The sequence below is a fragment of the Muntiacus reevesi genome, chromosome 10 (assembly GCF_963930625.1).
Source record: "Muntiacus reevesi chromosome 10, mMunRee1.1, whole genome shotgun sequence".
NCBI classification, from domain to species: domain Eukaryota; kingdom Metazoa; phylum Chordata; class Mammalia; order Artiodactyla; family Cervidae; genus Muntiacus; species Muntiacus reevesi.
In genome coordinates, this window is record NC_089258.1 from 14,364,172 (window position 1) to 14,376,655 (window position 12,484).

The 12,484-nt window shown below is 43.6% G+C and overlaps 1 protein-coding gene across 3 annotated transcripts in view; it reads right to left on the minus strand.

Moving 5' to 3' along the window:
• PTCH1 (patched 1) overlaps window positions 1–12,484 on the minus strand; it is a 61,528-nt gene that overhangs the window by 29,059 nt on the left and 19,985 nt on the right. For 2 of the 3 annotated variants that reach the window (XM_065946877.1, XM_065946879.1), the window contains exons 3-12: window positions 11,091–11,280; window positions 8,235–8,304; window positions 8,048–8,139; window positions 6,144–6,342; window positions 5,731–5,852; window positions 4,768–4,915; window positions 3,808–3,939; window positions 3,229–3,384; window positions 2,454–2,552; window positions 1,840–1,965 (exon numbers count right to left, since the gene is read on the minus strand). In XM_065946877.1, the coding sequence (XP_065802949.1) occupies window positions 1,840–1,965; window positions 2,454–2,552; window positions 3,229–3,384; window positions 3,808–3,939; window positions 4,768–4,915; window positions 5,731–5,852; window positions 6,144–6,342; window positions 8,048–8,139; window positions 8,235–8,304; window positions 11,091–11,280 (1,334 nt within the window). The remainder of the gene's footprint in view (window positions 1–1,839; window positions 1,966–2,453; window positions 2,553–3,228; window positions 3,385–3,807; window positions 3,940–4,767; window positions 4,916–5,730; window positions 5,853–6,143; window positions 6,343–8,047; window positions 8,140–8,234; window positions 8,305–11,090; window positions 11,281–12,484) is intronic. The other variant, XM_065946878.1, reaches the window with a different exon arrangement.

Genomic DNA, 12,484 nt, shown 5'->3' on the forward strand with positions numbered 1-12,484 from the left:
TGTTATTTACCTTTCGTATTACTGAGCAGTTAGATATATTTTCATTTTCCTTGAACTCTGGTCCCACTTTCAGATTTAACTTTGTTCATTTATTCACTCACTACTTCTATTTTTTATATATTTATAATAAAAATGAAAAGAACCTTTTTTAGTTATTTCTCTTTTGGGGATTCTGGTGGTTATAATGATGGGTACAAAATTTTATACCAAGTATTAAACAAGTGTAGTGTCCACATCTAGTAAGATTACTAGTTGCTTAGGCCTATATAGGTAATTAGTGAAACAAGATTCGTATCTGAAGGCTAAAAAAGAGCTGAGTTTTAATAAAAATATAAATAGCAACTTAATCTATGATTTGTCAATTTCTTCTCCTGGTCACAATCCTTAGAACCTTTTGGTGATTAAAAGGAGTAAAGCAGCATGAATAAAGCTGGACGGATGTAACAAGAGTTTAAAAAGTGGCAACAAAATATTTCCTTCAAAAACCTGGCCATCTCATGAGTTACTATTGCATTGTAACAGAGAGAAAGGAAAGTCACTGCTTCTTTAATCTTTCTTAGACAACACTTGAAGCTTTAAAATTTGAATTTAACTCACAAAACCTCAATAATATCCTTGAGGAAGAACATGTCACAGACTGGTCAAGTAGCCTTCTTTATCTGCTGTGTTGACCAATTTCAGGATGTCCCATGAGTTTCGAGCAGCTGAAGAGCAATGCCCATACCGTAGCTGCATCCCCAGTTGAGGGAACTCTTCATTCTTACAACTCAGCTGGCTCCCTGGCAAAACATGTCAGAGGCCTCTAGGTGTCAAAGGGCCTGGTTTGGAAGGAGCAGAACCAAGTGGGACAAACTCGCATGAGAAAGGGAGAGGAATTCTGAGTTTTGGGGGGCAGCCTGAGAATGCGGTAGGAAACCAAAAGGAAAGAGAAGAGGGACCAGGAGAGACTGGAGGGTGAACCAAGGAAGGAAAAGTGGCAAACCGGAGACCAGGGAACTCCGCCAGGCAGAGACTGGCCAACATCTCCTCACCCGGTGAAGTATACCTCATGCTCACTTTTATGTTCTCGTCTAGCCTGGGCTACCCTGCAACCTCATCCCATGTCAGCGAGTCTGCTTTGTGCACTGGCTTTGTGTTGGGGGCTGCCTTAGGGAACTCAGGGCTTTCCTGGTGGCTCAGAAGGTAAAGAATCTGCCCGCAATGCAGGAGACCCGGGTTCAATCCCTGGGTCAGGAAGATGCCCTGGAGGAGAGCATGGCTACTCACTCCAGTATTCTTGCCTGGAGAATCCCATGGACAGAGGAGCCTGGGGGGCTACAGCCCATGGGGTCACAAAGAGTCAGACACGACTTAGTGACTAATACTTTCTCCACTTTCATTCAGGGAAATCAAGAGAGGGTGGCCAGCAGGGGAGGGCAGTCGAGCACAGAATTTAGAAGCAGGGGTGATTAAGAACTGGCTGCACCAGGGACCAATCCAAGGACTCCTGCACATCTGGAGCAGCGGCTTCTAGGCATCCCACAGAGTGGCCTTTACCATTTTAGTTTAACTCTAAAGAAAAGGGCAACTCCCTAAGGCAATAGGTTATGAGGATGCCCAGGCCTCAGGGCTTTGGAGCTACAGGGCTTGAAAGCAAAGAAGGAACCCTAGAACTTTGCCTCAAAGGGAGTGCCAGCGTCATTGCTTAAAGAAGCAACCACCCCAGAAGAGAGAGCCCCACACGCTGGCCTGCTTCTTTACTTCATGGTGGCAGGACCGTAAGCACATCAGTGGAGAAAAGGAGACCTAGGAGGCTCTCTGTGAGCACAGTGCTCGCAGCCCCGGTCCCTGGAGACGCACCTGCAGGGAGAATGCCCGCAGAGCGGGAATTGGGATCAACGCGGCCATGAAGAAGGCTGTGACGTTGCTGATGGAGGTGAGGGCCACGCTGGCTCCTGTGCGCTTGAGGCACTCCCCGGTCCTGTCCTGAGAAAGAGAAAGCACAGTGCTGGGAGCTGCAAGGTGGGGCCTCAGACCACATGTTGTCTGAACAATGAACAATTCAAGTAGGTGGCAAAACAAGAGAACCAGTATTTTACAATGCTTATGTGAGGAGACATCTCTGCCTTTCTAACACCAACACTGAAAACCTATCTATAGGCGTGTTGCTCATGGTCATTTCGACCCAAAGCACAACGCTGCAAGATAATGATTTAAGTAAAATTTTAATATGATTAAAAAGGGGCAAGGAGAAATAATAAGGTGACCAAGAAACTCACAGAAACAAATGTGCACTTTGGAACAAGTGTCCTGAGATTCTTCTAACTTACTTATTTACAGTCAGCAATGTATCTTCTGACTTGCGACTGAAATAGTTACTGGGCCAGATTGAGAAAAGGGAAAGGACAAACACTCAAGGAACACAGAGGGACTTCTGCTTTCCTCAAAGCTTTCTTCTTTTGTTTTTCTATTACCTCAAAGGGAATTCTTTTATTCTGTCCCGTTTCACTAAATGCATGCGCCAGAAGAAAGACATCATCCACACCAACGCCAAGAGCAAGAAATGGCAAAACCTGTAGTGGAAACACAGCACAGTGACATTAGACAATGCGGTCCAATTCTGGGAATCCTACAGCTACTTAAAACACTGCCACCAGCACCCCTAGTAGTTACCCAAAGGACAGCTTCCATGCACTCATGCGAAAAATTTACTTTTATCTGATAGTTAAATCCCCATATGTAGAAGTTGTAGCTCACAGCAGATCTTGTACATTACTATTTCTAAGTTTCATATACAATAATTTTTTAAGTTAATAAATGAAAAGGAACCTAACTCATTTAAAGCAGTGGTTCTCAGCGCGTGAGCCCTAGCCCAGCAGTGATAGGAGCTGGCTAGCTGCCCCCACCCTAGAAGGGCTGCATTAGAGACTCGGGATGGGGCCCAGCAGTCAGGTTGCACAAGCCCTCCAGGTGATGCTAATGAACATTCAAGATGAAGACCCACTGCTCGAATACACGATACAAATTCCACTGCTAAGCGAGGCATCCCTGACTAATCCACAAGCCCATTCAGACCTGCCCACTGTCAAGTGGTCCACTTAGAGACAGCACTCTGAGGAATGGGGCATCCAAGCGGAAAAAGACGGGAAGACCCTTTAGGTGACACGGACACGCGGGAGGCCAATGAGGCCGAGCCTGGAGAGGAGGGGAGTTTGTCAATGAACAGCGGATGGATGGCTCCTTTAGTACCTGAGTTGTTGCAGCATTAAAGGAAATCCCGATCAACGAGCACAGGCCCAGTCCTGCAGCCACTGACAGTGCAACCAAGAGGACGCCAGCCAGCCCCACGGCGCCCTGGGACTTGGAGCAGTCCCAGCGCAGCATGGTTAAACAGGCATAGGCAAGCTGCAAGCAGAACAGTTGGGGCAGGGGTTGGGGAGGGGGGTGAAGGAATGAAGGGGAATTGGAGGAGGGGGGAGGGGGGGAGACACAAAACAAAAGCCAAACATTAGAATGTGTAAAGATTCTAATGTTTTCCCCCACCCGTCACCCCAAATCAAAAGATAGAACTCACTAAATCCCAACAACAACAAAAACTTACATTACAGACATCACACGAAATGATACAAGTCAAAGATGGGCAAACTGCAAACGGTAATAAATGCTTCACATGACCACTTTTTAAACCGTTATGAAGCCGAGCTCTCACTGTCTTAGATGCACGTGTGTGTTAAGAGCAGTTAAGAAGCAGGGGCAGTCATGAAAAGGTAAAAACTGAAAAACAAAACCAACCCCCTCCTCCCCCAGAAGAAGGGAATTGACTGTTACCATCAGTAAATAGCCACTGGCCACTCGGATGACGCTGACATCAGAGAAGGACTTGAGGATGTCATCCAGGGTCGTCGTGGTAAAGGAAAGCACCTTCTGAGTGGAGTTCTGAGCAACACTCTGATGAACCACCTGTGGTCACAACGCAAGGATAAATTCCCAGATGGGACTCGAGCTGCAATGAGCTTCAAGAGCACAGACTTCTAGTGACATGTCCCCTTTGCCTAACCCCCACTACTTCTGGATGCCTTAAAAGGAGTTCTACATGATTGGTATTTGGACTTGGATTAACATGAAACCACCTGGGCGCAGGACAGTGAAGGGTATTGCTGATCAAGTGAGAATGTGGAACTGCAGTAAGCTGGTGAGCCTGTGTAACTGAAATTCACTCTGAGAGCTCTATTTACTCTGCGCCTAAGACTGCTATTCTCCTCTCCATAACTCTACAACTGATCTGCGGGTCCATCAGTTCCCCCCTAATCCAAAACAACTCATTCTTATGGGCACTCCTCCTCCCCCCTTTCATTTGCTGGCCACTTTTAAAAGGTCACATGCAGCTCAGCGGAGGTCACTGCTTGGGAAACAAAGGCCAGCTCCTGTCACATGACCTAACCAAGGGGACTGCAGCTGTGAACAGATTCTATGCCTTGCTAATGTTTTCCAGACACCTTTTCTTGCTAACCAAGTGTTTTTTTAAACTCTGTTATGCCTCAGCTCTGGGGTTCACAACTGGTTCCTCACAATGTTTCAGGGCATTGGAGTTAGAATTAGCATCACTCAGGAAGATTTTCAGTAGAAAGAAAAGGAAAAAGCTCCCATCCCACCAGATTCCCAGAATTACAACCTACTATGAAAATAAATGTGAATGCAAACAATGCTTTAAAAACATGAAAATGAAGTACTTAGTAACTAAGGGGTCTGTACTAAGATTCAAAGGGCATCAGAACACCAGCCATTTACCTCCACGTACGTCCTCTGCCAAGCCTCCAGGATGGCTGCTGCCTTGTCCTCGTTCCAGTTGATGTGCGAGACATATTCATAACCCTTGAAGTGTTCATACATTTGCTTGGGAGTCATTAACTGAAACATGGTCTGCAGAGCATGGGCACTGTGATGGGGTGGAAAAGCCACAACATGAGCAACCCCGGGGAGCAGCTCTCACTGTGCAAAATCCCCACCCAGTACCCTTGACTCACCGCAGCCATTCTGTCCTACGTGAGCACATGTTTCCATTAAAATGGGACCTGGATGGTTATTTTATTTAATAGATCGATGTACCATATTAAAGGTGTAACCTTACAAACCTTTTACAGATATACCCCCAAATTAAATTAATAGGCAATTTCCTTTCTCAGTTTCTATCCAACGAAACAGGAAGGGTAGGGGAGTAGATAGCTTGACCAGATATGCTGGGCTCAGCATTGCATGCTTGCTTGTGCAGAAATCCCAGACGACGGCTCTCTCGAGGGAGAAATCTCAGACGGAGTGACTGACACTTGACGGAGCGGAGTCCACAAGTGCACAGAGGATAATTCTCATTAGCCGTCAGTTGTTGGTCTTTCCTTTTAACAGTCTGTGACAGAGTTCAGCTCGTATCACTTAACTCCACATGGTATGACCAATCCCTCTTGCCTACTTTACATTTGCCCCAATTTTCTACGCAGTAGGTAGATCTTCTAAAACTCTACAATCACTCACTATGGTCTTGATGAACATGATAGACCTGTTTTTGCAAAGTTCCCCAGAAGGTGATTTTTGAGCTGGTCTGGTCACTAATATTTTCTAATATTCTATTACACCAGACAGCTAGCTAGGATAACAGTTAAGTATTAATGCAAAAACACTTGCAGATATCAGAAGAGACGTGGTTTCTGAGGAGAGGACAGAGAAGAGACGGCTTGGATTTTCCACGTGCTGGATTACCTGACAAGCTTCCCGGTGCTGTTCTTGACTGTGCCACCCACAATTAGTTCCTCCTGCCAGTGCATATACTTTCTGGATAATCCATGACACCCACCATTCAAAACAAGGGCCATATCAAGAGGCTAAAATAAAAAGACAGCCACATAATTACAGGAATTAGTAGGCAGGTCACATGCCTTGCTAAAATCCAGTGCATTAAGGGCTTGTTTGTTTCAGTGAGAACATTAATAACAAGGCTAATGAGAGGCGTATGGCAAATCTTACAGCAAAATTTTAGCTCTTTAAACAAACTTAATTCCACAGACCAAAAAAGTTGAGAGCAAAATCTTAAAAACAAGAGAACTAAAAATGGGGGCAAATATCAAAGTTTTTCTCCCTTCCTCTCTTGAGGAGAACGCAATGGCTGTACTTACTTTGGTTGCATTTTTGTTGGGGGCTGTGGCGGGACAGTCTGGATCAGCTGGATTGAGGCAGGGCCGGTCCATGTAACCATGACCAACTTCAGCCTTATTCAGCATTTCCTCCCAGCTGTCCACTTGATAGTTTATTTTCTTTAACTCTTCTAGGAATTCCAAAGGGTCAAAGTTTGTCCACTGCAAAGGAGGCTTACCTCTGTGAAAGAAATTAGGAGGTGAGACAATGAAAAAGAGGTTTCTAAGCCCTGAGTAAAATAACCAGACTGAATCCAGATTGCATCTGGATTGTACGATGCTTTGGGGGATACAGCTATAACTCTGGGACCCTGGAACAAAAATGAAATGCTCCTTGTCAGTATGCTGCTGTGCTGTGCTGAGTCACTCAGTCGTGTCCAACTCTTTGTGACGCTGGGACTGCAGCCCTCCAGGCTCCTTTGTCTTTGGGGATTCTCCAGACAAGAATACTGGAGTGGGTTGCCATGCCCTCCTCCAGGGGATCTTCCAGGGATGGAACCCAGGTCTCCCTGGGTTCATTGCAGGTAGATTCTTTACCATCTGAGCCACCAGGGAAGCCTAATACTGGAGTGGGTAGCCTCTCCCTTCTCCAGGGGATCTTCCCAACCCAGGAATTGAGCCGGGTCTCCTGCACTGCAGGTGGATGCTTTACCAGCTAAGCTACCAGGGAATCTTCCTTTCCAGTATGCCTATATGCAAACCTGTATCAGGAAAATAACTCATGAACGGACATGGCAAACAGAAAACTTATAAATTAACAAAGACATTAAAGAATCTTTACTTGCTTATACAGGATATTTAATACCTAAAAACAAAATTAGTCAAATGGGTGCTCCTAAGCAGAAGACTGAGACCCAAAATTAAGGGGAGAGGGAAGGTGGGGAGGAAATCACAAAGTCAAATTAGCACTTGCCAGCCTAATAAATGCTTTGTGTAAATGTCATCAATAAAAATATTTGATCTCCTTTACCTTTAATAATCCCATACTTATGAGTGCTCTCTGACAGCCCAGCAGCCAACCCCACAAGACCCCTGCTGCCTCTGCCATCACCGCCATGAAGGACACTTCCCTCCACACTCACTTTTGAATTTGTGCTGTTGACAGACCAGAAAGGCTTTTGACTGCCTGTTATGTGGTTCAAACCACACTGTAGCTGCTCAACCAGGCTGAAGTCATTATTCAGAATCTCCCAACCAGAAAACATAAAACCCCTTATTTCCCATCTAAAACTGTACACTGAAGGTCAGGGTGTGGCCACTGCAAATTGCTTTTGCAGATATGTGCAAGCTAGAAGAGAGACAATCACCCAAGCACTCACTCTTGCATAATTAACTGAAAATGTCTACATTAATTAACAATTATTCCTTAAATGATGTGGTATACATCATATTCAACTGCTAAACTGTGAAGCCTCCCTTACCATGGCCTTCAAAGATAGTAGGTTTCTCTCTTAAATGTCATTAATGTGATCCAAAGAAAGGTTAGCATTTCACTTAACAGGAAGATCTTAACCTTTAGCATGTACCCACTAATAAATTCTCTCCTTAAAAAATAAGCTAAACCTACGTAAATGCTACGTCTGCAAAACTGCAAACATTTTAAAGAGTTAAAAATCACACATACTCTGAAATAATTTGCATTTTATTTGCATATAAATAGGCTGGTAAAAGTGAATGAAATTTAATGATGCCTACAGAACTTTTTTTGAAAAGAGGGAAAACATTCTGCCCTCTCCCCCAGCTATTCACTTAAAATATGCACATGGAATTTCAATGTTTTTATTTTTTATTCAAAACTAAAATAGAATAAACAATGATAAAGTAACATCAGAAAGATTCTAGAGTTTAGAAATCACAGAGATCAGAAAATAAGATCACACACTTACAGTAGGTATGCTGTCCCAGACTGTAACTTCGCCCCTTCCCAGAAGCAGTCCAAAGGTGTAATAATTAAACAAGGGTAAAGATACTCTATTATCTGTCAAAGTTGAAAAGAACAGGCCATGCATTATGCTAATGTATACTACACTGGGCTATTTGAGAATTTTTTGCAAACAAAAAGAAAATATATACCTGATCCATGTAACCTGTTTCTGTGATAAGTTCTCCAGATTTATAACACAAATGTTCCAATTTCCACTGCCTATAAAATAAAAAACAGAGACAAATATTTCTTGTAATAAAGGAAATCTGTGCAAAATCAGAACTACAGAACGTACAGAAAGAATTCCAATTTTGATCACTTTTCAGTATTTGTCAAAATGAGCAGAGCTTTGCCAAACAGATTCAACAAGCTTACTTTAATGAATAGATAATACACAACTGTAATTAACATGTGGGGGTGTTTATGTAAATGAATGCTACCAAAGTACTTGAAAAGTCTTGTTTTCTTAAGTGCTCTCCCAATAATCTTGTTTACACCATTAACCTGCTTTTCCACATACATCAAACAACTTTCAGGCAGATAATTCAGAGTTGAATTATCAGAAATTCAAAATAGGTGGGGACTAAATTAGTGAGGTTCACCGACTGGCTGAGCAAGCTCCGGGAGTAGATGATGGACAGGGAAGCCTGTCCTGCTGCAGTCCATGGGAGAGTCGGACACAACTGAGCGACTGAACTGAACTGATAATGTACTAACATATACTGAAGTGGAGAAAATATTACTTTCTTATTGGTAGGTAATGTCCTTATTAACAGTGTTCAAAATGAATGTTTCTGCTCTTAACCACAAATGTAAACAATATTTCCAGGTAGACTGGTTTCCCACTTTACATTCTTCTATTCTTGTCCTACAGAAATTATATTAAATACCATGATCAACAATTACCTCTATTAACTATCATCTGTCTATTATTATAGAGTTTTGTTATCCCTAAAAGAGTGCTAAATAAACCCAGACCTTCTACCCAAGTGTATTAGGGAAATAAGTCCAATTTGAAAGAAGAGAAAACTAGGAAAGAATAGGGATGAGAACTCCAAGTAAAGAAAAACAGATATAAAACTCTGTCCAGACTGCTGTTTCACTGGGCTCCTTTTTCTCTCTTGTATCAGTTACCCAAAAGGACACTCTGGACTCTGCCCTCTTCCTTATGGAAACTTCCCATATATTCCAGTGCCACGTATCTCAGTGGCCCGCTGAAATGCCACCTTTCTGCTAAGCTTTCTTTGATCAGTCCCATCGAAAGTGACTCCTTCCTCTTGAACCCCAGAACAGTGCTCTCCTTGTTGGCACGAGCACCTGTAGGCGGGACTGCCTGTGTTTGCATCGTACCTGTTTCTCTGCATTGTCTATCCTCTGCCTAACTATAGGCTGTCAGCTCCTGAGAGGGCCCAACTCACCCAACCATCCATCCACCCACCACTCATCCATCTATACATATACTTACATTTTAATTCCATATAGCACACAACACATAAAATCGAGCACTAGTAGGTTCTCAACATCACTTATCAACTAACTCTTACTTACACTTGCTTGAGAAGGGCATGGCTAATGTTTCAGAAAATCCACTGGGCTTAGAGTCAGAAGAAAGGGTCTGAAACCTGGCACTACTATTTGATAACCTATTTGAACTGGGACAAATGCTTTAATTAATCAAATTCTGGTTTTTTCACCTAAAAAAAAAAAAGGAAAGGGTTGAACGAGGTATTCTTTAAAGTTAAGGTCAACGCATAAAAGTTCTCTGGTTCCACTGTTGTGTAAGATGGTAATTTCATTGTACAGATGCTCCCACCTTCTCCTTAAGAGTGTAAGGGACAAGCCCTCTTAAGACAGGGTCCCATTTTGTTAGGAATGCATTGGGCATGCTTACAGCAGCCCTGGGACACCCATTTCCAGGTTCTTTATGGGCCTCCACTTGCACGTTCTGCAAAACTGCACTGGGTGATCGCTTCCCCGACACCACTCCTTACAGACTGAGAGGGCTGTGCTGGGAAGAGTGAAGATGGGATCTCAGGTTGGAGGTTACAGTAGGAGGGACAAGAACAGATTTTGGTTTTACTTTCCACCCTTCATTCTCTCTGGACAACGAATATATCTACCCTGCTGCCTCCTCTTCTCTTCTATGAAATACAGTACTTGCCAAGCACTCACTTTAGAGGTGTTTGATGATGAGGGTGGGGTGGGGGGAGGATAAAGTTAGGTAAATGCCAACCCAGGGGTATTTTTAGCTCTAGGAGAAGATTCAGTTTAAATTCAGCAATCCAAGCAGTCAATCAGTCAAGCAACTCCAAGTGCCTGCTCTGATCTAAGGGCTGAGGTACAAGAATGGATAACATGTGGTCCCTACACTCTGATTTAAGTGTTGGGGGACAAGAATGGATAGGATGTAGTCCCTACACTCTGTTTAGATAGGTAAGAAGACTAGTGGTTTCATTCCAGAACTCTTCCTATGCTTTTACAACATCCACAGCATTGCTAAATCAGCTACGAAGTTGAAGGGTAGTATTTTGCATAGGTGTGTTAATCCACCTTATTCTGCCTACCTGTCCCCAGGAATTCATCACAGTAGTTCAAACTATTTTTTTGTTGCTGCTTTTGGTAACACACACCAACTGTTAGCATCTGTACTATATACAAAGTAATGAGAGGTAACTTCTTTCTTATTCTTTGTGAATTGACAAAAATGTAACTGGTCCAAAAATGTCTAAAATAGTGAAACATCTTTGGAATGGGTAGGCAGCCACCCAAATGGCTGTTTGAAGGACCATACTCATTTGGGTAGAGTGCCAAGATACTTACTGAAAATACATTGTAAAGTAATGTAATTCATATGTTATTAAACTCTAGAGACAAATCAAGACTTTAAAAACCATTGCACTGGAAAACTACCTGAACTAACTAACACTCCAGGTGTATTTCCAGAGCAACTTTTATTGACTAAAACAAAGGAGTCTAAAGCCAGCACGCTCTCCCCACCACCTTACCTGTTATACATATATACGTGGACCCGGCTGGCCTGGAGCGCAGAGTCCAGATGCTGTCGGAGCGCTTCTGTGGTCAGGACGTTAGCACCTTCTTCCTTGGGGGTCTGAATCATGAGTTGAGGATTAAACATAGCCTCTTCTCCAATCTTCTGGCGAGTATAATTTAATTCACGACTTACTCGTCCACCAACTGGTAAACACGTAGAGGTTTCAATTAGAACAGCAAAATCCCCAAATTCCCATTCCGTTATCTAACTAAAAGGAGCAGGATACGTAGTAAATGAGCTCTGATCATGAAAATGTATGGCTGATGTTAGAGGAGTAACACTCACTTTATTATGATTGGCAATGTTAACTCTACCAATAACAAACATATAAAAAATACTCACTAAACCTATTAACAATGGTCCTGCCTGTCACATACGCAAACCTAATGCATGCGTGCTCTGTGCACCTTCTAACTAATGCACCATATGTATAAGGGGGAGGGGAAGGAAAACTTGAGACACCTTCTCCTTGCAGACTAGACCAAATACCCCTGTTACAATTTCTTTCACTTGTATAAACAATGTGGCCCTGCAGTGCATTTCAAGATAAATGGCTTCAATTTACACTCTTCTCCTAAATAATCTGGCAAAGGTAACAAGGAAATGTTTCTCCTTGTTGGAAAAAGAAATAAGGAAAGGTGGCAAATGTGTATTTAGCACAAAACTTGCCAGGAGAAAATAAATAATGTGATTCATGTCAGATGCACAAGGGGAAATCCCAGTTGAGAGGAACCACATGGATCCGCCGTGGCTGTCTTGGGAGGCCCTGGAACCTGCTCTCTCAGACTCGCGTGTTCAGTATCCAGAAAGCATTGTCAGGTTCTGAGTCACCTGGGGGTGGGCTGCCTGTGTTCTGGAAGCTTCCCTAGTAAGTCTGAACCCCCGCCCCAGAATCTCCAGCAGGCAGTCACGGCTGGGCATGAGAAAAGCCAGCACAACAAGTAATGCTGTTGCTAAGAACTGCTTGTCTTCTTCCTCAGGTCCTCGGTTATACTTCAATTAGGGCTTTAGAACATGCCAAGCTCAGGATGCTGCAACATATGGCAGGAAGGGAGTTTCACTTCCTGACGGGGCTGTGTGTGCAGATGGGCCATGGGCATGGATGGGTGCTGTGAGAAGAAGCTCTGAAGAGGCTGCTTCGATTCAACAAGGTAAGTAAGGGCTTTGACGGAAGGCCAGCAGGGGCAGCAAACGTAAGGGAATCCTGGAGCACCCACACACTCCAGCTCCTACAGGCACTGTAAGCTGAATGTTTACTGAAAGGCAGGCCTTCAGCTATCTTTCAGAAAGAACCCTCCGGGATCACCTCAGCTTTCCCACGAGGAGAAATCCCTTTTCTTCAAGTTT